Below are 24,061 nucleotides of genomic sequence, written 5' to 3'. Positions count from 1 at the left end.
TTTGCTGTAATCTGAGGAAATTGAACAATCTTGGGGTTACCAATTCTCTTTCTTTACATATATGTTTCTCAAACAAAATGGGCACACATTTATTTGAGGTTTGTAGGGATGGCTGGATTGGCAAAATTTTATATATTTTTTTTCAGTATATTTGTATTCATGATGCCCTGAGGATGAACCCTGAGACTTTGGTGTTCCCATAACTTCACCTCACTTGATTACTGAAATATCTCATCATCAATTAGAAGGATTGGAACAAGCTTTGGTACAAACATTCACGGCTCCCTGACAATGTAACGTACTGATTTTGGAGATCTTTTAAGTTTTCTTTTAGCGCCACCATGAGGTTAACATTTGTGGTTTGTATTGAATGTTGGACTGAAAACTTTAAATTTGATACAAAATGTGAGTTCATCAGCAGCTAGAAAGTGGGAAAATACACCTGAACTCCTAACTGGGAATATTCAACCAGGAAAGTGGGAGGTTTTAACGAACTTCCAAGACAAGTCTCACTTGATTTGGCAGCGTTCGTGGTGAAAGGAAAGATTATTTGCTCTGAATTTAAGATGAAATAGCCAGACTTGGTTAAACTAGCCTGCCTAGTTTGCTAACTGTAGTAAATGCTAAAAACGGCACAACATCTAAACATGTAGAAATGTAGTGCACATGTGATATTGACCTCCTGAGCTCAACTTTGTCCCTGGGTTGGTTTATATGGATCATAATGAGGCTGTGTTTCACTAATCTGTATCCTGACAGCAGAAATAAACCACATTTTCTGGAGGCTGCCATTTAGCCTGTTTGTGAATGCTTTAAACTCAGAAACGGGACATTCCCAAATGAGAAGTTTCCCAATTCTAAGGTGCCTAAATGCACATTAAGTCTTTGTAGTGTTTGACCAACCCAACTTTTTCATGGCATCGCTCAATGCGCTTTGACAACCAGCAACCGTATCTTAGCTATGATTTTAACTGCATACTCACAAGGTTTCATGGGGTGATCTGGATTATTTTGTTTTCCTACATTAGGAAACATAGAAATGTAGTTTTTGTAAATGTTCCCTTCAATTTCAGTGTTGGGTAAAAAAAAAATAAATCCTAAAGACACCACCGTGGCACCTCCTGCTGTAGGAGTTCACCCCACCTTCAGAGTGTGTTCAGTTTCAATCAAGCATAGCTTTTAAATTTCAACAGGCCCAAATTGATCTTGAAGTAAAATCATTTGACCGGTGACACACTGAACCTTTCACACCTTTAATCAACGCCGTACTTCTGCTCAATTACAGGTGTAGAAAATAACATGGTGATTAATATAAACCTCTCGAAACATGAGCAACTGAAAGAGAACTGATGCCACTTGTTCAGTGGAAAACAATTGTTAAAACATCAAAAACAGCTATATAAAATAACAAGCCGTTAAACTAAAAAGCTGACTCCTGAAGCGGGATCCGAAAATAAAATAAAAATCCCAGGGGAGTCCATCTCTGGGAGGGAATGCTTCTGCATTCTGTGAACAGAGACACCTGTAGAGGCACATGACCCTCCTCTACCACACAGTAGGGTGTCGGACCTGGTCGACAGCTCTTAGGGCTCTAAAATATCATCAGTCAGTCCTCCTTCCTCTCTGCTGTCTCCTCTTCACTTTCAGCTACTAGTCTCTTTGTTGCTGCTGCCGCTCTTTGGCCCCGATGATCTGTTTTCATTGTCGTTCTCCAAGTCCAGCTCTGCCTCATTTTCCGCTTGTTTTTCCTCTTCTCCGTCCTTTCTGTCCTCTGCCTCCTCCTTTCCTTCCTTTTCTCCATCTTTCCGTTTCTGCCCCTGGCCCTGTTTTTCTCTGAAGACCTCCACACCGAGCATTCGGAGGTAATGAAACCTCTCATTGCGGGGGACGAAGGCTCGGATGGACGTCTTTCCCCTCCAGCCACACAGCTGGATGGGACACTGAGGCTCCGCCGGGTTGCTGGCAAACAAGAGGGTGATGGAGGACGTCAGAACGAACCAAAAAGCAACACAGCACCACATAACATACACATATAAGCACTTAATATATTGGAGGAGCTTACTTTGGATTTGGAATGTACTTCAGCACGATGCTTCCCATTACTGTGGAGTGAAGAACATCACATATGATGATTAATTACAGTTGTATACACACTCAGCAGAAATACTCCACCTTTGCTTGCCATGTAGTTACTTATATTCCAATCAAGAACTACCCAGTGTCAGTGATTTTCTTTGGCTGCAACTGTGCAGCTCCTTTTTCAAGGTTTTTGGGTCAGTGCCTTGCTCAAAGGCAGCAGTCGTTGGGGAAGGCAAAGCATTATGAATTCATTTTCCCTCTTTCATTTGTTGCATGCTAAGCAGTGAACCTCACAGAAACTAATCTGCTGCTCTAACCTCTGGGCTGCCGCTGCTTCCTGGATTCTGCTGATTAACTCTATGTGCCAGTTTTGCAATAATTAGCCCAAATTCAACCAATCTAGCTTGAAATTCTGCAAAATTCCCGTGATGGCTCTGCATTGAAGGTCATCAATAGAAGCTCTGCTGAAGGCACAAAGTCTGATTTTCAAAACAAAACGTGATTCATCAACAAAAAAATGTATTTACAACCAGTAAGGATCTTTAACCTCTTATCTCATCATCAAAACAAACCACATGCTGCTTGACCACAAAAAAAACCAGCAAAACAGGAAATGACAGGCTTTATGGAAAATGTGGTCTTGTTGTGAGAATTAGGCTACCGCTTGTCATACTTCCCTAAGTCAGTCTAATCATACACTACATATTTAATTACATGAGTTTTATACAGCCTTACGAAGTAAAAGATGTCTCTTTGTTTTAGTGCACAGAGCATGTGTTGAATTCAAATTCAAAAAGATTTTACAGCAGTTATTTTTACAGATGTAGCCTACATGCTATGTCACTTTTATGACAGAAGTTTTTTTTCCTGACTTTGAGTTTATACTTCTTTTAAGTTCATAAACTAAAAAACAAAGTTAAGAACTAAAACATTGTCAGATATTTCTGTGATGTGTTGTATACTTATCATAGCTAGTCATTACATGTGACTTTCATGATTAGGTAATGGTTGAAGAAAAAACCCAACAAACATCTTGTTCCCCTCGACTTGTAATTTTTGCAAATTCGTTTTGCTTTTTTACCCCCCCAAAAAAGAGGAAAGAAATGACATAGAACTTAGCAAACTGCACTGCAGCAGAAAAGCTGCTACAAAATGAAGGATTTTCGATCACAAAAATCAGATAAAAACCTGCAAATACAACTGCGAAATGTTCTGCAGTGCGTACCGATTTTCTTGGCCTGAGCGTGAGCGTCGTCCTCCAGTTTGCTGAGAAAAGGGTTCTCCTGGGTCAACAGCACTTTGATGTCCTCCACACTCACTGCGATGATCCTGGAGCGAATATACGGCTGAAGAGTGTAGATGCCCTGGTGGGACAGAGGGGGAGACGTGGACGACAACCGATATAATAAATTCCCATTCTTTACAGTTACACTGTGATTATGAAATGAATTCATTATCAGTTTTGTTGAGTGTGAACTCTGCCGTCTGGCTCTCTTGTTATTCAGCTGTAGTCGTCGGCTCTGTGGCCACAATGAAGATAACAAAAACTACTTCTTCCATGTTTGAACATAAAAAACAAATGTATTATAAACTCAAAGAATATGGAGGGCACTGGAATCCTAGAAATATAAGCTTTGTGTTTTACCGAGCGTCATTTCACATCAAGAGGTAAATTTGCATTAAAAAAAAAGGGGATTATGCAGTGTGAAAATGTGCAGCTAAGAATAAGAAAGAATTTCCCAATCATAAAGCTTTCAATTAATAGGCCGTGTTTAACAAAGAACACGAGGCTTTGCAGAAAATGATTGTTACCCCACAGAGGATTATTTCATGTGTGAAGATGAATAGTGACTGGCTGAAAACTGCCGTGATTGTGTGATTGTGTGTGTGTGTGTGTGTGTGTGTGTGTGTGTGTGTGTGTGTGTGTGTGTGGTGTTACCTCCTGAGCCAGTCTGAAGGCACAGCCAAACTCCTCTCCATCACTGTTGCGAGACCACACCTTCACCCCTGTGTTAATAACCTGAGAAACAACAACAACAAACAGGAGAGCTGACATATGGCTGTGTGCAAAAACAACACGATGATGCCAAATTAAAAGCTCTGAAAACATAATCGAGGGTGGTAATCCAAATTAGACTCATTGGCTAATTATGGTACTTGTAGTCTTGCAGTATTACTCGTAATGTTTTTAGTGATTACACCAAACTCTGTTGTTGCTCACGGCAGCGACTGTACCCGACGCTGCAGAGCTGTGCAGCTGGTCCCTAGTGTACCAACAGGAGTCAGACGCAGCGATTTGCATAGTAAAATCCAACTACACATGTGGGAGAAATATGCAGGTTGTATTGTTTTAACTTAAAGTAAATGAAGCAAATGTATGGAACATTTTCCAAGGAGACAACTGAAGAAAAAGGACTTGTTCAGACTGCTAGCCCAAATCCAATGTTTGTCATTGTCAGATTGAATTTTGAAAGTCTGAACAGGAAAAAAAACATGAAATGCCATTTTTGGAAATCAGATCCAAACCACATTTGAAGGTGGTTTGAAATATGATTACAAGAGTGTTTCCACAGATGCGTCTCAGTACACACCAAGCTGCAACCAACAGTGACGTCACTCATTAGTTTACGAGCGGCCGTTAGGTAGCCTCGAGTTTGGATTTGGCCGGCGCCATCTTGCTATTTTGGAGTTGTTTGAAACTGGTACTGACCATATTTGGACGAGCTGTGGGGAGAGAGCGGGGGATCTGACTCAATCTGATTGGAAACCTGGTGATACAACATCTCGCCCACCAATAGCTGTAACCTGACTGCATCACAGGCCTGTCAATCAAACAGACCCCCCCCCCCCCCCAAAAAAAAAAAACAACCCACGTTTTTAAGGCTTATTTTCTAATTAATAATGGGATTATTTTCAGATGGACCACCAGAAAACTAATAAGGAAAGACTGAGAAACTGAAATAATTAGTGAAATTTTTTTTTATTGACTCTTATGAGACAATTTGAATGGGAGTCTATGGAGCTGGAGGCTTTTTGGTGCCAACCTCTAGTGGCACTCGGTGGTATTGCAGTTTAAGGCGCTTCAACATGGGTCTCATTTTTCATACCCGGAAGCTACGAACACTTTTATATACAGTCTTAAGTCAGGACGCTCTGCTGGCTCAGATGGGATTTCTCGGGTCACTTGCAATGCTGCACATGGTGATGTCGGCATTTTCAGAGAGACAGAGTGAGCAGAAGCTATGCTGCCGCTAACAGACTACTATCAGAAAGTGCAGATTTTCACACTGTAGATTACAACGATAACCACAGTCCACGGACAGAAGCCGAATTAAACTGTCTGCTCACAGTATTGGAAAGCTGCTTTGTACGTTGTTACCACAGCAACCCATGCAGATAGGTTGGTGATGTCTGGACATACCAAACCTGATCTGCTCACTTGCAAATAACAGTGCGGACAATCTTTTCTAAAGGTCTGATTTGAGAAAAAAACAAAACAATTTACCTGCAGTCTGAACAAAGCCAAAGTAATCGATCCTGAATTCTCTTCACATTCAGCTTTTAGCACTCATCAGCTTTCTTTGAGAGACTCGAGATGGAAACTAAACACAAGTCCTGCTTTTAAATCATTATGTCCACAATCTGTAATAATGTGCAAACATGCAATTCACTGTGCTTCAGTCCAAGAGAGAAGAAACATCAAACAGAGACACACACACTGCCACCTGTGCAGGTGCTACAGGGAGGAGGACCAGAGGGATTTGGGAAGGGAGAGGGTCCCATCTGTTTATGCTCTCTCACACTCACACGCACGCACGCACCCACCCACCCACCCACCCACCCACACACACACCCACACACACACCCACACACACACACACACACACACACACACACACACACACACACACACACACACACACACGAAAAACAAACTGATGTATTGATGTAAAGCTGATAAATCTGAACTTGCATAAATATAATGCACCCTCAAGCAGATCAATACTGGATTCATTGTCTCCTGGAAAGAATTGATTATGGATTTGTCGTATCTATTTTGAATCAGATGGAAACGCTGCGTCATCATCGCTCCGGCTGGCTGTCAGCGTGTGCATTACTCTAAAAGAAGCCCACACACCTTCATTCGCTCGCTGTTGTTGAGCAACACGTTGCGGAGCTCTTTGGATACCATGTACAAGTGTCTCTTCTTGCCCTCATGGGTCCGGGTCAGGACATTAAGCTTGGGGAAGTCGGGGGACAGATTGTAGAAAGACCTACAGAAAGACGGAGGAAAAGAAAATTGTTTTGCTGCGACAAAACGCCAAAAACAATCATTTCTACAGTGAGTAGACCGAAACGCTTACTGTATGGTGGTGAACACGGGGTCATCTTCAGTTAGGAACACAAAGGGGTCTTCTTTATACCCAAACAGCTTCATCTTCTTCAAGGGTGGAGGCCTGCGGGAGGAAAGAGAACATGTAAACTTGGGTTTGCTGCAAAAATACACCAAAATCAATATATTAAATGAGCCTTTAATGGAGGAAAAACATTCTGCATGAGCTTTTAATAATGAGTTTTATATTGATCATCAACATCACAGATGATCAATTAAGGAAATTGCTTTCAAATTTGCATGTTTTTAATGGACAACCGATGGGTTTGTAATTTCTTATTCAGCTGTATTTTCTGTACTTATAACGACTCAATAAGAGACCGTTTCTCTTTGTTCATTAGCTCAGCACAGCGACATCACTCACCCACACATCCCATCTTGTTTGGCACCGGCCTCCTGAGCCACAGAAGCGCCTTTGGGCGCCTCCTCCTCTGCCTCCCCGTCTACTTTCCCCTCCGGGCCGCCCCCCTCCACCTCCTCCTCAGGGGAACCCTCGGAGAGGAGGCGGGGAGCGTCTGCCGGGGACGAGGCTGCCAGAGAGCCTCCGGTCTGGGCCGCCGAGCTGGACGAGACGTCCTTCCTCAGCTGGGGGCAAAGGGAAGGGAGGGGGAGGAAGAGAAGAGAAAACAGAGGAAGCAACAGCTGTGGTGAGTAAAACTGCACAGGTGAGCAATACAGTGCGGGAGGGAGGGTGTGTGTTTGTGGGGGGGGGGTGTTCTGCTCCATTTTTGCACGTCACGTACGACGTATAACTGGCCATCATCCATTAAGTGTGTTTGTCTGCGAGCGGGTACCTTGGGGTATCTTTTGTTCCAAGGCATCGGGGCTTTCTTCACCAACACGGCCACGAAGAAACCTCCGGTGTTCTGGTGATGAGGCAGAATCCTCATACTGCCAATAAAATACAGAAACATTAATCCTGGCTTTGGGTTTTATGGTGTCACCTACTGTGGACACAAACTAGGAGGGTTTTATTCAACATTCAATAAGAGGCGCTTTGACAACGTGGGACAAGAGCTCCCTCTGCTGGCTCACATCAAGTCAGGATGAGCACTAAAGATGAGGAGTAGAAATGACATCATCATGGGGGATGATGTCATTTCATGATGCCAGAGCGCAGGTAGGTGTGTGTGTGTGTGTGTGTGTGTGTGTGTGTGTGTGTGTGTGTGTGTGTGTGTGTGTGTGCGTGCGTGTGTGCAGACTGGATGTAAGTGTGTAAAAGGCTCAATAAAAATCAGACACATTACTGGGCTAATGAATTTGGCATCAATAAAAAGAGAAAAGGCTGTAAGTACGTGAGAGCTTCTACTTCTCTTAATGAGAATTTAATATTTTCAATGGGATGAAAAGATGAGGAAAAATGGGTGAATTAAAATGAGGGTTGGAGGAAAACTATCCATAACTTTTGGGAAAATGTGTTTAGATGGATAAAAACGTTTTACAATGACCCTTTGCTACTGTGCTGCAGATTAAAGCCTAAGGATTTACAGTTAAGGCCAACTTATTCTTTCTGCTTTCTGCATCCACACGGGTCCGCCACATTTGGTCATTCAATTATATCAATATAGCCCCAAATAACAACATAAGTCGCCTCAGGACACTTAACACAATAAGGTCCTTATAACAGAACTTTACAACATTAGAAGAGAAGAAACAAACAAATCAACAATTCTCACGAGTGACAGGTGGAAGGAAATAGAGAGACGAGAGAGACAGTCCCTTATGGACTCTGCGCTGACGTCTCTATATACATCCATGTGTAGTCTAAAACTTGACCGTGCAGACTGTACACACCGCAAAAAATACAGTGTGCAAGCGCCAGAAAAACAGCATGGATGTCTCTTTTGAGAGGAGGCCGGGCGAGGAGATTAACTGTTCCACGCTTTTATAATGAATCACTGAAAGAGTAGACGAACACAAAGACTTAGTCTAAACTCCTGGTAAAACGACTCACGCACCATCACCTTCTTGACCGAAGGACCTCACGTCCACCGTTGAGGCGATAGTACGCATCACACGCAGCCATGAGAGCAAAGCAGCTGGTCGGATTGGAATTTAAGTAGTTCTGGAGATGCTTTATGTTTGGGCGCCAATCCAAGGAAGTTCATTATTCTCCAGAAATCCTGTGTGTGTGTGTGTGTGTGTGTGTGTGTACCAATAAACCTTTCTCTAAACTGCAATTCAAACATTTATGTGGCATTTACATGGCTCTAGACAACAGTATCTGTGCTCTGAAAGATGTTGCGCTGTAAAGGTGATTAACTGTTATGAGATTCTTCCACAGGCGAAGCACAAAGCATTGTTCTACGACTACAGAATGAATGGAACCGTGTGCACGTCTGCGTCACAAAGATCGCATCGGTCAGCATTCGCGGACGTAGAAACCATGAATGAAGCAGCGGAAAGGCTGAAATGTACCTCCGCATTTTATATAGTGCGTGTGTACATACCATCTCTCCAGATGCAGACTAGCCACTTTCTCCGGGTCTTTCGGCGGGAACATGGTGGGGCGGATCTGTGTGTGACGACTGCTCGGGACGTCGGACCAGTCCGAGTACCACTGACCCTCTTTGGTCATCAGCTGGAGAGGAAAGGACACAGACGTAAAGTTCAATAATAGTAACAACAACAACGGCCAAGGACTAAATTCTGCAGCACCTTCCAGGAAGTGACCCCGGGCATCCACTTGAGTCCTGGCAGGTCGGCCGAGCTGTCGGCCAGCTCCAACGCTCCTGAAAACGAGGATGAGACGTTACGAGTGAGCGGTTATAATTACATATCATTTTTATATAACTGTGAAATATTCAGTGTGTCAGAAGTGAAGGATTTTGGTAGTAAGTAGATTTTTCTCCTTTTCTTTAAATGTCTCTTTGGATATTGTTCCTCTTTAGGGTGCTTTTAAAACAAGCTTGATGTGGACGGTACCATCCATCTTACGCGTGTAATGAAAACCGATAACAGGTTTTAAGATATTCCATGTACATTGCTTTCTTGCCCTGAGATTATGTAAGATATTTTATGTGAGGTTTCTTCTGCTCGAAAGGGTTTATCTTTACCTGCTTACACTGATAAGGGGACTGCTGTTTATTGGTCCATATTGATCATGTGACTACTTGCCACTTAACTGTGACTAATAGCCATGAGATATTAAAAGCCTTTTAAATTACATATAAAAGAATAATGGCAGATATATATCGAAATCGGCATCTGCCCCAAAATCTATCAGCATCTAGTTTTATGGACTGATTATTTCCAGAAATAATAGAGAGGTTATAGGATACTAGGGATTAATAAAGTATATACCTACCTACCTACCTACCTACTAAATAAATAATAATCTTGAGCTACAGCCCTAAATATTGTACTAATAAGTTAAGCATCTTGAAATGTATCCTAACAGAAACATCAAACTACAACTATGACACAAAGCAAGGGAGCTCTTAATGAGGGCACCTTCTCGGCAACGTTGGTGTTTTGAATCTGATTTCGGTGTTGGACGTGGTTTTGTTAAAGCCATATGACCTCCTCAAACTGTGGATGCGTATGTGGTTGACTCGTGTACTTTGGTTTTACTGTATGGACGACTGAGCAGGAATCAGAATGAACAAAAAACAACAACAACAAGGTCACATTTTTGTTCATGCATCTTTTCTTCTCTTCATTGACCGCCTATAAAATAGAGTCTACAGTTTGAGGGTTTTCCCGACCGTTATAACACTTAACTGCAGCACCCACAACCACTACAGCATCTCTATAAGCTTTGTTTTACCAATGTTTGGCTATTATTATTTTTATGGCAGAAAAATATTGTAATTATATTGGTCAAAAATTAAGTGAAAAAGCGTGTTTGTTTTTGTCAAATAACTTCCCACCACCCCCCACCGCTACAGTAGCACCTAAACCCTCCAGAAACCAGGGAAAACCCTGAATTTCAAATTCTGCTCCCAACTTAAAAAGCCCTTAATAATCAAGCTGCATCCTTCTTTAAAAATCACCTAGACAGAACGCTGCACTCTCAGACTCCCTCTCTACCATTGAGATTAATCTTAAAACACATCAGTTTCACAAAGCTTATATTTACAAGAAGGTTGAAAGGACCTTGAACCTCTTTTTAATGTTTGTTTGCTCTTTTCTGCGCTAAATTGTCCTTCGCATTAATATTTTAAGGCAGCTGGTTATTTGTTTTTGTGCTTGTAAAGTGTATCGGGACGATGCTACACGCTGATTTGGCACTCCGAATAATAAACTGAATTAAAAAGGAATTAAGGTCACTGAGTCATAAAGAACCATTTGAGTAATAAAGTAAAAACTTTGTAGTGCGTAAAATAAACTGAACACATGATGTTCACCCCCGTGGGTGCTCGTGTGTGTTTGTTACCTTCACTCTTCTCCAACAGTGCCGCTATCACGGCTTCGTCCTCTATTGGGTTGAGTGAACAGGTGGAGTAAACCATCCGCCCTCCCACAGCCAGCTGCTCAACGCCACGCACCGCAATACGCATCTGGAGCCTGGTGAACACACACACACAGTAATTCTGCTAACTTTGTTTTTTAAATTTTGCACCAAAAAAACATTTCAGTCTCTTGTTGTTTAGTTAATTTGGTGTACCACACCAGCGCAGGAGTCTCTGTGTTGTCTCCTAAGTGTGAGTACATGCTCTCCCCCCACTCACCCGTGGAGGTGCAGGCTGTTGCTGGTCGTCCACTTCTTCCACACGTCTATGTTCTTCCTCATTGTGCCGTCCCCGCTGCAGAGCACAGAGCGTACAGTCAGACACATCCACACTGTTTGGCCCCGATGTACTGAGAGCGCCGGAGATCCCCGACACGTCGCACGGGACAAAAAATTTCTGCGAAGCTGCGCCTGTCTCAACGCTGGTTTGCGGCTGCCTTTCTGCCTCCCTCTGTCTTCTTTACTGATTTTTCCCTCCCCTCCCTCTCCCTGTGTTGTGATGGGAAAGGGGCCTCCTAGCTTCGACGCTAAAGATGGCCAGAACTCAGGCAACATTTGCAAACTAATGAGGTTTTGTTTCAACCCCAAAATGATGCTTGACTTCCAGAGGAGGAGGCTGCAAGTTTTACTACGGTCCTGAAAGCTGAAGGGAACATTAACAGCCACTTATAAGGAGCTGTAGGCATCTTGCATTTGACAGACGGGGTGAATCCTCATCTCCATCTGTCACGCAACATCTCCTCTGCAGCCAAACACCCACACGCCCAGCAGAGATGATCAAACATATATTTTTCTTTCTTTGGCAGCTTTCGATCGCCATCTTTCCCCGCATCATGAGCTGGATCTGTTTGCTGACCTGCAGGGCACGTCACACAGGATGCGATCGTAGAAGAGGACGTCCTTCTTGCCGCCCGAATCTATCCGGAGCGTCGGGATGCAGGAGGCGTCGTGGTTGACCACCATGATGCAGGGGCTGTTGAGACGCTTGGCCTGGTGCACGAGCAGGTAGCAGCGCTTGTTGTCCACGTCGTTGGCAATGACAAAGCCCTCTGAGGGGTGGAGGTGTGGGTTAAAATGACACACTGCTAATGCAGGGGAATGCGAGTGTTGTTGTTTTTTAAAGACAGAAAGGTGTAATTAGAGCATCTTTATGATTTTTAAATGCGCGTCTCTTACCTGGAAATGGCACGTCCATGTCGGCATGGAGCATCTCAATCAGCTGGGCTGTCTTCGACCCCGGAGCTGCACACATGTCCAGGATCTACACAGAAACCCAGGCAAGTCAACACTTCACCATGTTTGATTTATTTTATTAAACACCTATTTTTTTAATACACATGGCAGAGCTTTTACCTTGTGATGGGGCTCAATCTTCAGGAGCAGAGGAGGGATCATGCTGACAGCCTCCTGTCGGCTGATGTTTCCCTGCAAGGACACAAAAATGACGCTCGTCTCTCCACTTCTCTTTCATTTTCATTATTGTGTCAGCTCTCTTCCAGTACATTTGGTGATCACAGCCAACATTAAACATGACTCTTTTCTAAGGTAATTTCTGAAAACCTCAGGCGCTGTTTGACTCACCGACTCAGTCTCGCTGACCAGGAACTGGTGGAACTTCTCCAGCAGTGGAGACTTCCTGATGATCTTCCTGCTCATGTTGGTGTGCCAGGCCTGCTCATCAGGGTACCTGGCAACAACACACGCAGTCTGTGCTGAGTTTCTCATTTGAATCTGTGTGTCCTTTCAGCATTGAGCAAACCATGTGACATATTACCAGCTGAGAGGCTGCGGAGCTTCGATCTTCTGGCCATCGATTTCCAGCTCCTGGATATCCTTGAAGTATTTTTCCTTCAGACAGTGGAGGATCTCCTTGGCATGGCTGCAGAAAAGAGGAGAAACAGGCATGAAGAAACCAGAAACATTTTCATGAAGCAGCAGTGATCCGACATTATGTGACTAACACAAACCAAGAAAAGTGGGAATTCAAACAAGCCAGAGTTATATTTCACTAGTAACCATAAAAAGTACAGAATAGCGATCCATATGCGGTGCGTACACTTGCCAGTTAGAAGGTACGTTAATTTGACATCTTCTTGCACAGTGTTGAGCAACAAGTACGAATCCAAGTTGTAAATCTGTCCAGCTCACCTCTTGTATCCGGTGATGCGAATGGTTGCTGGCAGCGGTTCCCTCATTGCCTCCATGAACTGTTCGAACTCTCCCTCGGGCACCAGGCCTTGTTCCGTGTAGTAGTGCTCGAACAGCTTGTTCTCCTTGACAATGTCGGCATAGCCAGCTCCCCAGCCCTGGAGCACACAGACGCATGGTTATCATGGGGGTGTCGTATGTCTGAGCATTTCATGACTACCTTCGAGTGCAGGTACGTGTGGAAAACTACTAAATGGAAGGACATGAAATCTCTAGTGTGAAAAAACGCCATATCAAACGTCATAGAAAAATCTAACAATTTGACATTTCCCTGCTTATGATCAGGACTGAAAACTTATAGAATAAGTGATCAGACCTGTTACATTTTGGTATGGTCTAGTGGTCAACTCGGCTTGTAGTAATCCAGCAGCAGTAATTATTTCAGTCACATTTTGATTCTTTTTTTCCCCTCATACATGCCTCCAGTGTATCGATTAAAAAAAAAAATTAAAAAAAAAACATTACGGCTTGTATGAGGTAAATCAACAAATTTCTAAGAACAGTTTGGTGATGCATCTACAGTACAACCCTGGTTACAAAGTGTAACATCGTAGTTACACATGGCTTTGAAACTATCTCATTTAACGGTAGCTAACATTTAGTCACAGCATCATGATTGCACAAGATTATTCAACAAATGAACATTTCTCGGCTTCCTTCGCATTTCCTAAATTCAAATATAGTGGCCTGACTGAGCACCTAACATTAGCACGCTGTGTCGCAGCAGCAGAAGTATGCATCTTACAGCGTTGTCTCTGTTGTCCCTGCCAGCACTCTGGTTTTTCTGCCTCTGCCTGCTTCTTTTCCCCATGTTGGAACAGCAGACAACCCTGGAGCAAAATCTGATGAATAACGTGGCGACTGGACGCGAAGACGAGAGCCCAGAAACTCAGGAAAAAATAACCGTGCAGCGTTGAGAGATGAACCGCTGCGCCGTGTATCCACGGAACGTGTTGCTTCTGACGCACGTGAATCAGGACCTTTCGAGGTGGCCGCACAATCTGCCTGGAGTAAAGTTTAAAAAAAATAATAATAATAAATACAAAACAACAAAAAACTTTTTTTTTTTCAGGGGCCAGACGGTCATTTAATTTGTGAAAAAATATATATATATAATACTGTAATGTAATTTTTTTTTTTTTGTATATACGTGTAACGTAAAGTTAATACACTATGAAAAAAAATTCACGTTGTAAAATTATTTTTGTGGATTTATTTTTAAAATATATAACATTACAACTACATTTATTCCAGCTCCAATGCTCTATAAACGAACGTAAAAGTGAATATATTTTTTTTAATTTAATATGTCAGTATAGGGAACAACCAGGTAAACGAGTCATAGTTTACAGCAGTTCTTACACGCAAATCAAATAATTAATATTTATTAGCAACAGCTGCACAGACTGTATATGTATGTAAGGGTATAACTTTGAAGCGCAACGGAGCATTTTGATTGGTTGAAACATCCGTCACCATATCTCTTCAAGGCCTGTGATTGGTCCGAGTCAGTCACGAGCGAACATGTACACCATCCATCCATCCCTTCTCGGGTGTTCGCTTGTGAATCAGCACAATGCCCTAATAGGTAGAAAGTAAGTTACATTTGCATTGTTTCGCTTTCTTAATTGTGCTCAATGAACTCTCCCGTCGCAATGGACGCGCTCCTCTCCAGACTCTTCTCCTCGGAAGAAGAGGAGCTCTCCATTTTGGACTGCATGGCTTACTTTATGGTCTTCATGGCAGCCTGCACTTTCGTAACTTTGCTTTTCGAAAACATCCCATACGGGCGATATGCTACGAGCAGATACGGCTTTCCGGTGCACGCCAGGTTCGCCTGGTTCGTCCAGGAGCTTCCTGCCTTCTTTGTGCCTGTGTGTCTGGTAGCTTGGACGTCTTCATCGAAAACATCCGTGCTGCCAAATCAGCTGCTCATTGCGATGTATTTCTGCCACTATATTCAGAGGTAGGTAAGCACCGTCTATGACGTAACACCCGGAGTTACTAAAGTCTGTAATTTTCAACTAATTTTGCTACACAATCTGTTGTAAGTAGTTCCTAATGTGTGTGCACTGTGTATGTGAGAAGGGTATCACTCCCACCCATTAAATAAGTCGTAACTGAATAATTATGTAATTCAACAGTGCACACAGGATCGGATGTGAATGTCAAAAGGTCCCTTGAATTTTATATCACCAGCACTACAAGCCAACTAATGCATGCCAGTTATAATCAAAGCCAATACTTGAAATATCTGATTCTTTATTAATAAGCCCATTGTTCTGATGCAGATCTCTCATTTATCCATTTTTAATCCGAGGAGGGAAACCGACACCTTTCGTGTCATTCGTCCTGGCCTTTGTTTTCTGCATCTATAACGGCTACATGCAGATCAGGTACCTGAGCCACTACGCGGTGTACCCTGCACATTGGATTACACATCCGTGCTTCATCATTGGTAGGTGTTCGGTGTCTGTTTCCATACTTGTTTTATGTGGCATATTAAGTGCAGGAGTTGTAAGACATGTATTATGATATTGGTGTGTGCAGAAAAGAAATGCTCTGGAAAAAAAATGTGTTTTAATGAATGAGGCAAAAAAACCAAAGAAATATTCCGGCTCCTTACTTCTTACCATCTTCCAATATATCCCTTTCCTCCATCTACTCTCCTTTTTCTCTTGCTTTTAAAAAAAAAATAGCTGTCAATCACACACTTTCCTTCTTTCTGTGTTGACATTTCCCTTATTTGGCTTTCCAAACTTTAAAGTAAGCAGTTTTTTATGGCATGCCTTTGCTATTCAAGCAAATGCAGGAAACATTTATAAACTCTATCAAAGCGTGAATCTGCTTCAGATAAAGACAAGTTTAACAAAATGAAAGAAGAGTCTGAATTAAAGAAGCTTTGTGAAAGGTTGAAAGAAACACATTTTGCTACCCAGTCTGGACTGGACAAAAGGACAGTGTAACGTGCACAGCAGACAGCTAATGAACTGAGTAAAGACATTGTTGATTTTCTGGAATAGTGAGCATTTTGTGCAACCTAGAGTCGGTTACAAATCTAAATACTGTGTATGGAATCAGCAGTGCCTCTCTTCTTCATTAAGAATTTTGTATCCCAATTTTCATAAAGTAGATTGTCTGAAACTTGCCTGATAATCAGACTGATTTTAGTTTTGAACTGTTGAAAAAGCCTGAGATGTGGGTTGCAGCTCAGCGGAAATACAGCAATTACACTGATTGGTTTAATTAGCCCTGTCTGGCTACAGTCCAGCATCACTTATTCTGATTAATAAGGACTCGTGTCCAAACACTGTCTGAATCATCATGTTTTTCTTTCTTTTTTTTTTTTTTAATTACCATATAGCTCTAATATGGCCTGGACAACAGAAGTGTTTACATTACGTTTATATTGCTGTGTTCAGTGGGTGTGGCATATAAGATTTCACCATCATTTTAGGCGCAGCATGAACAGCACTGATGAGTGGAGAATGAAGACCAGATACACACTGCAACTCTTCCAGAAATGGGTCAACATTTTAGATAAATAGCATCATGACTGAAACCAGCGAGAAACTGCTGACTACTTGCACAGACAGGAGAACAGTGTGTTACTGAGCCACTTGATCACCATAGCAACAGCAGCCCATGCAGGTTTCAGAAGTCCCGGTGCCGTGCAGAGGACGGGCTCCTCAGCGGGTCACTGGGAATGGACTTTAAAACCAAGTTAACTTTACCAAGTTGTGTGTGTAGATCACCGTAAGTTAACTGTTATTTTAAAGCCAAGGAGACAGTTTGTGTCAAGTTAGTTCTTCATTGTTTATTCTATTTTATTGTTTTTCTATTATTCTATTATTATCTTATCTTATTGCTTCTGTATGCTGCTGTAGCGAAAAAAAATGTCCCCTCGGGGATTAATAAAGTAACTACCTAACCTAACCTAACCTTTATTTGGTAGCTCTTGTGCTAGTATTAGCACATTGGCCTTGCTGAGTGTTTTTTTGGAGGTTGCTAACCTTTACGTTGCAGAGTATGTTTAATCAAACTATGTTCAGTTTGTATAAACCTTAATTAAAAATTTTGAATCTTTTATGATTATTTTGTTGACATATATTCCTTTTTTTTAATTACAGTAGAAATGAGGATTACTTTTTTTAAGACCACACACACACACACACACACACACATACATACATACATACATACATACATACATACACACACACACAGCAGCCTTGTGGCAGACAGATGGATGAGATAGAAGAGTATCTACATATTTGATGGCTTTAACCAGTAAAGTTTGATAAATCCAAGTCCAGTCTGTGTCCTGACCAAACCCCTCACAGTGGTGGTAAGTTCCCTGAGTCAGCTAAATCCTTCAGTGCAACTACCATTGATCTTTTCAGACTACTATTGAAAAGAAAGCAAACAGGAATATTTATCAAAATGTTGAAATAAAAAAAAATAAAAAAAAGATTCTGTCTGGCTTTCGTCAGTAAAATCTTTTGCTAAAGCAGCTTTTGGTTTTGTCTCCAGGGTCTGTTCTGTGGTTGGTCGGCTGGCTAGTGAATGTGCACTCTGACCACATCCTGAGGAACCTGAGAAAACCTGGAGAGACTGGCTACAAGATTCCCACAGGTCAGTACAGGCCTCGAGCATTTACACAAGTACACACTCTTCCAGCTCTGTGCTCTAACATATTCAACCTGAAATAGCCTGAAATTTTTTCAAAATATAAGTGGAACGTTCCAAATCTCAGCTTCTATTTGATTGGGTTTACATAAGTATTGAAAATGTGGGAGATTAAGGTCACAGTTCACAAGAAGGAGGACCCTAATGCACAAATGCACAAGACAGGAGGTAAAAAAAAAAAAAAAAAAAAGGTAAAGTCCAAAAACACAAACAGAAATAAACAGTCAGTAAATATTCAGTAAAGAGACTGAAAGCTGCACAACTATGGCACTGGGAATAATAGACAGCACGACAATTTGACAGTGATGAAATAGTGGTACATATAATGAAGGCTTGATTGGTGAAACAAACAAACTGAGTGAAAAAACTAAAAGCCATAATCACAACATTAAACCGTTTTAATATGTTGAACCTAAACTGTAACTGAAGAGAGATCAGTGTTAATGGAGGGTTGCCTGATAGACCAAGGAGCACAAGTCTTGTAGATGAGTGGAGAACGGTTTGCATGATTTAAAAAAAAAAAAATCTTAATGACTACGAGGAGGCAACAATGCTCTCCAGGATGTAGGCGAACATGTTTCCATGTCGACAGTCAAACCCTCAGAGGATTCACGAAGCAAACTGTTGTAAGGCTCATAAATACAAAGTCCTGCTGGAAATCAGCAAGAACACAAACAGATTCCAGTTATGGAACAAAGTTGTATGAATAGATGAAGCAAAAATCAACCTGTGTTGAAATGAAGGAAAAAGGAAAGTGTGGAGGAAAAAAACCCTCTTTGATCTCAGTCTAACAGTCTGAGCATGTAACTCACTTAGAGCAAAGGACTGAGAGGACTAGGACACAAAGCACCTGCTGATGTCTCTGAGTCCAAGCCTTCAGGCACGTTTACTGCAAAAGATTTTCCAAAACATTATTATGTCATTTGACTTCTTCTATCTTTCCTGTTACTTTTGAACTCCTAAATTGGGCATTGTGTATTAAAAGGGTTTTTATCTCTCATTTCTGTATTTAAACTACAGCTGAGACCGTTATTTTATATTTTAAATTAAATGAGCTGAAGCACAGAGCCTGAAGAACAAACCATGTGGAGCTGCCCAAAGTAACTCTTACTCCACTGCACTGTACTTAATGTTTTATTTAGCCATCCTGACAATCTACAATAAAACATAGTGGCGTAAAATCTTTACATTGTGAAACAGATGATTTTATGTATTTATTTAAATGCAGGGTCCTTGTTTTTTTTTTTACTGTTATTGTACATTTTGTATCGTGGTTGTACTTCTTTTTTGGACCGGAGTCTGAATATCTTTTTCCACCACCGCTGTGGGGTGACAAGGAAGTCAAAAAAACAGTAATCACATCATGGCATGGAACACCGCGGCCTCTGTACGCTACATGCTAATTTTCCAGTGTGGTCGCATGATTATACAGAATCACACTGTAAGCAGAATCACAGGTTGTCACTAGTTATCTTCTGCTCCCCGCCTTGCCCTGTAAGGTCCCTTACATTGTGTATAAAGGGCTCCCGCTGCACTGACTCTAATGTCGTCCCACTCACAGTGGCTGCGCTGTGTGTAGTTTTGCTTTCACCGATACAGATGTAGAAATGTTCTAAACCGCGGGGTGCTGATAGTAATCATGTCAGACAGCGAGCCGAGCCTCCACTGGAACATGTACATTATACGTCTGTACATGTGCAGTCAGACTGGAAAATGCTGTCTGGACTTTCAGATGTGGTTGTAAATTCAAATAGTAATACAGTCATTCAAAAAGTATTTACAGCACGCTTTATAATGTCACTGAAGGAACAGTCTGTATATTCATACACTAGTTAATATAACTAACAAGAAAATGTAAAACAACAATTGTAAAGCAAGCTGTTTGGGTTTCACAGAGGCATGTAAGCTCTTTCACCCTGTTTCCATCTTTTATGTTAAGCTAAGCTAACTTGCTTTATACTGACCACAAATCTAAACGGTTTATTTCCCCAAAACGTCAGCTGTTCCTTTGAAACCAGGAATGATGGGTCATGTTACCTTATTTGTGGAGACACAGTGAAAGCTTAAGCAAATTCTTGAAACATAGATAAACAGTGAAAACACTTCGTTGCTGTTTCATTTCAGTTGCTCTGGACAAATTATTTAACAGTTAAATCTAAAGTATGTCTTACTTTATTTTTTATTCATTAACACTGACTCTTGAAAACAAAAGTGTGCAGTGAGTGTGCCAGGGTTAGCAAAGAGCTGATGTGCCTCCATAGACTTTATGAGGCCTGTTTGAATTACTACATCACCGCTTCATTCTCATTATTTGACTTGACTGCAATCATTTTGCATTATCATTAGAATTGTTTATATTCATGAATAAAATCAGCTAATAGGATTATTTCCACATCGTCTCCCACTGTTCGAGGTCTGACTGATTTCATCTCACTGCAGCCTCTTCTGGTTTAATGGCACATGAGTAGAGAATTAGCACCACCTTAGTGCATTGTTTATTTGGGTTATTGGTACCTGTCATTCTCAGGTATCTCTTTGTATATCTCAGCAATAAACTTTGTTTATTTAAGCTGCGCTGTCATGTTCAAAGCTAATAACTTCTTCATAAAGTTTGGTGTATTATTAAACTATGATTAGACTTATAATACACCACTGGCATAAAATCAACAAAAAAAAGGCAATTAATCAGAATTACTGTATGATAATTAATCGTCCACTAAAATCTCATGATAGCCGGAGACCCAACAAGACTAAAAACGGGTTGAAACTGTTAAAAGCAGGTGCGGATGGTTTGTTTTTTTTAGTCCATGACCTTTACTATGTGCAAATGGATGAGCATTCGATGAGATGTGACATGTCAAGAAGAGGTTGAGTAAACAAGGTTTTGGTTCATCCCCAAATTCTTTTTGACAAACAGCCTTGAGGGCGGCGTGTGGATGGAGCTATGCATTCGGCACATTCGAACCATAAGTGTATTTTTTATTTTATTTTTTTTCCGTTGCTAAATGAATCCGTAATCGCAACAGGGCTCACAAAGAGAGCGGCTCCCCGGACTACAGGAACATAGTCACAACAATAGCACCTTGAGCCTGAACTCGCCGTGAACCTGTTGAAACAATCCGTCCCCGACCCTTAAGGAAAATAAAATGGAGAAGGCGAGGCGGGAGGAAGCTGCGAGCTTTGTTGCTCCAAATCGACTTCCAGGCATGTCTGGAATTCCCTGGGCCAAGAATCTGCCACTCTCACATCGAGGGTCGCAGCGCTGCCGAGCACATGGCCTGTAGTCAAATAGTGAGTGGTCAGCGTGGGGCTCGCTGTGTGAATGCACTGAGATTTTTAACAGCGAACTACCTTCGCTTACAGTGGAAATCTCTGTATTTGTTCAGCCTAGAATTGAACTGTAGTCGGTGAAAAGCCATCAAATTTTTAATTTTTCTTCCACTGTGAAATATTTAGGTAGATTATCCTTCAGTGAACATATAAAATGATAAGCACACCTGCCCTGATTTCAGTGTCTTCCACCCACAGGCGGCCTGTTTGAATATGTGTCTGGGGCCAACTTTTTGGGAGAGATAACGGAGTGGGCCGGCTTCGCTCTGGCCGGCCACTCTGTTCACAGTTCAGCTTTTGCCATCTTTACCACAGTGGTCCTCGCCAGCAGGGCTGTGGCCCACCACAAGTAAGAAAAATAACACGCACTCAGTCAGAAGGTTTTCATGGCGCATATTGCACATTGTAAAGTAAACCCTTTTATTTATAGAAGAAAATGTCTCCTCTCTCTTTCTCTCCTGCTCTGCAGATGGTACCTTGCTAAGTTTGAAGACTACCCTAAAAACAGGAAGGCGTTGATTCCCTTTGTGTTCTAGAAAAATCCTGAAACTTACCGGAAGCTTTAAAAGGTACTGAGAAGAACATTCCCGTAATTCTTTCTTTTGTAATTCAGGAAAACTCTGATGTCGGAAGAAGCTTTGGAGATACCAATTTATTCTCATTGAAAACAGACTGACGCGCTTGTAAATGATGTCATCTAAGCTGCAAAGCAAGCAACGGTTAAAAGCCATCGTTTAAAAGGACGTTTTATTGTTGCCATTACTTTGGTAATAATATCCTTTGAGCACAGAGGGACCTCAACAAACATGGACTGAATGTACTGGAAGTGTTTTGTTTGCAGGAGAAGGAACATTTAGTGCAGCAACGGAGGAAATAAGACGGGGAATGAAATCTGAAATATCTCTCCACTGTAATACGTTGGATTTATAACTCTCTGCACCAGCAATAAACAGCTTTAAGACTCTCCTCCGATCTACACATTCTCTCAGATGGAACATAAACTTGCGAATGCAAAGCAGACATTTAAAGTTTTCATTAATCCTCAAGACTCTTCTGTTGCAAATCTATCTGTTTAACAGCCATTTAAATTAAGTAGACGAGTACGCTGCCTTGAATTAAGTTGAGCCTGTTTTCCTGCTGCATTTTGCCCGGCTGTATTTTTCTACTGACCTCATCATTTCACACCTCTGGAGGAGAAGCCTGTAAAGACTGAGACTATACCGGTCACTGGGCTGCACGGAAGCCAAACGGAGATCAAGCGTGGCTCTCAGTAACTCAACCATGCCTGAAATGAGAAGACGAGAGAGTTGCCTCAAGACATCAGTCCTGTTTCTGAGATAGAGAGGAATGAAGAAGAAGTGCAAGAGAAAAGTACTGCCTGGTATGAAAGCAGGAGATGAAACAGATGAATGAAGGACAGAAGACAACTGGGAGAAAAGACAGGAAAAGGAAATATTTGTATTGATCTAAACCTCTCTTTTGGCTCTATCATCATTTTATAATCACTTTAACTGTCCGTATGACTTTTCTTAAATCGTGTTTTACTTTGTAGATTTAAAGGATGTGACAAAAAGATCACATCTAGATTGAAAACAAGTGCAATTATCTCATTAAATTCATCCAAAAGGGAAACTGACCCTGGTTTATGCACACATGAAGCCAGAAAGCCAGCCTCAGTGCACTGTACTGTATATAGGGAACATTTCCACCCACTGTTTTAAAATGTGCCAGCTGCAGTTCCTACCCAGAATCCTTCACTTCTCTCTCTCTCCCAGCGGAGGCCGTTCTCCCAACCCCAGCCTCAACCAAGGTCATGTCACGATGAATTTCAAAAACATGTTGTATTTAAAAGAAATGTATGTGGTTGTCATCTTTACACACAGTGTCATCAATAAATAATAGAACTTCTGTGTGCGAGTGTGATGAAAAACGATAGTTATGTGCCACTGAAGGCTGTTCAGAGTGACATGTCATGTTCCAGGTCTCCTCTCTCTCTCTCTCTCTCTCTCTCTCTCTCTCTCTCTCTCTCTCTCTTCAGGCTATTTCATCGGTGTATCCTCTTTATCCACGCTCCTTGTAATTGCTTCACTATGTTACACGGTCAGTGTTTGCACATTGCCTGCTGTTTGATTATAGCACCATTCATCTTCAGGCAGATGGAAATGGATGCTCTTTTTATATGCAAAGCGTCTGCATTAAAATGGCTTCTGACTCTCAAATATTCAGTCCTCCAAAAGGGGACCTGACAATGTATTATTTAATATACAGTACACATATCAACACGTACCTATAATGCTGCCTCCTACAGGAAAAGATAGGGATAGCATCTTCGGCCCTCTTCAGACAAAGTGTTGCAACTGCAGCTTAAGCTTCTTTCTTATATATCTACTGTCGTGTGTGTGTGTGTGTGTGTGTGTGTGTGTGTTCAGATTTCACATTATGGCTCCAGAACACCAAATACTAGCTTTTTTAAGATTTTTAAGTGGATTTATGATTTATTTTTCCTGTCTAAGCATGTACTTTTGGAGATAAATGATTGTTAAAACAGCAGGGCAGAGCTCACTATTTTTACTGTAAACAACAAGTACATAAATTATTTCAATCAACAACAAAATTTACAGTTGAAATATTAGGTCAAATTATGTTACTATATTTCTTCTATGCTGTTTTTACATGCTGTAATCAGTGTGTATCTTGTTGTTGGTTTGCTTGTTCAAAATCAAAGTGAAATGTAAAAAGTAAAGTGTGACTGAAACTGTATTTTTGGTGCCCATACTGACACCAATTTTAGGAAGTAGAAAAATTCAGATATAAATTTATTAGGAATATTCTTCAATTTGGATTATAAGCTTTGCTCTGTGTTTTATTGTGTGTGTTTACCTATCCAGGGATAGCAAATGGAAAGTAGC

The 24,061-nt window shown here is 41.5% G+C and overlaps 2 protein-coding genes across 2 annotated transcripts; one reads left to right on the top strand and one right to left on the bottom strand.

The window, feature by feature from the left end:
- Positions 1-1,239: 1,239 nt before the first annotated feature.
- nsun2 (NOP2/Sun RNA methyltransferase 2) lies at positions 1,240-14,095 on the bottom strand. Its single transcript, XM_069176020.1, has 19 exons — positions 13,879-14,095; positions 13,074-13,231; positions 12,700-12,804; positions 12,507-12,612; positions 12,279-12,350; positions 12,102-12,186; positions 11,782-11,974; positions 11,146-11,220; positions 10,851-10,981; positions 9,131-9,204; positions 8,923-9,053; positions 7,267-7,363; positions 6,837-7,057; positions 6,444-6,536; positions 6,218-6,353; positions 4,019-4,099; positions 3,305-3,443; positions 2,063-2,102; positions 1,240-1,959 (listed from the first exon to the last, which is right to left on the bottom strand). Exons 1-19 carry the CDS (start codon positions 13,942-13,944, stop codon positions 1,644-1,646), a joined length of 2,319 nt encoding a protein of 772 aa, XP_069032121.1. The 5' UTR covers positions 13,945-14,095; the 3' UTR covers positions 1,240-1,643.
- Positions 14,096-14,575: 480 nt separating this feature from the next.
- On the top strand, positions 14,576-23,060 carry srd5a1 (steroid-5-alpha-reductase, alpha polypeptide 1 (3-oxo-5 alpha-steroid delta 4-dehydrogenase alpha 1)). Its single transcript, XM_069176021.1, has 5 exons — positions 14,576-15,099; positions 15,425-15,591; positions 17,667-17,768; positions 21,351-21,501; positions 21,622-23,060. Exons 1-5 carry the CDS (start codon positions 14,771-14,773, stop codon positions 21,686-21,688), a joined length of 816 nt encoding a protein of 271 aa, XP_069032122.1. The 5' UTR covers positions 14,576-14,770; the 3' UTR covers positions 21,689-23,060.
- The last annotated feature ends 1,001 nt before the right edge of the window (positions 23,061-24,061 follow it).

This window comes from Embiotoca jacksoni, unplaced genomic scaffold (genome assembly GCF_022577435.1).
Source record: "Embiotoca jacksoni isolate LCO1_2020_lvr unplaced genomic scaffold, fEmbJac1.0.p SCAF_7, whole genome shotgun sequence".
NCBI lineage: Eukaryota > Metazoa > Chordata > Actinopteri > Embiotocidae > Embiotoca > Embiotoca jacksoni.
The sequence above is the reverse complement of the archived record's forward strand: the minus strand, read 5'-3'. Positions and strand labels throughout refer to the sequence as shown.

Excerpts from the sequence above, each read along its gene's own strand:
- nsun2 (XM_069176020.1), bottom strand. The coding sequence starts at position 13,944 with ATGGGGAAAAGAAGCAGGCAGAGGCAGAAAAACCAGAGTGCTGGCAGG. Across the intron at positions 12,613-12,699 it reads GCTCCGCAGCCTCTCAGCTG|GTACCCTGATGAGCAGGCCT; the intron begins GTAATATGTCAC and ends TGTTGTTGCCAG. Across the intron at positions 9,205-10,850 it reads ACTGTTGGAGAAGAGTGAAG|GAGCGTTGGAGCTGGCCGAC; the intron begins GTAACAAACACA and ends CCTCGTTTTCAG.
- srd5a1 (XM_069176021.1), top strand. The coding sequence starts at position 14,771 with ATGAACTCTCCCGTCGCAATGGACGCGCTCCTCTCCAGACTCTTCTCC. Across the intron at positions 15,100-15,424 it reads TTCTGCCACTATATTCAGAG|ATCTCTCATTTATCCATTTT; the intron begins GTAGGTAAGCAC and ends GTTCTGATGCAG. Across the intron at positions 21,502-21,621 it reads AGGGCTGTGGCCCACCACAA|ATGGTACCTTGCTAAGTTTG; the intron begins GTAAGAAAAATA and ends CCTGCTCTGCAG.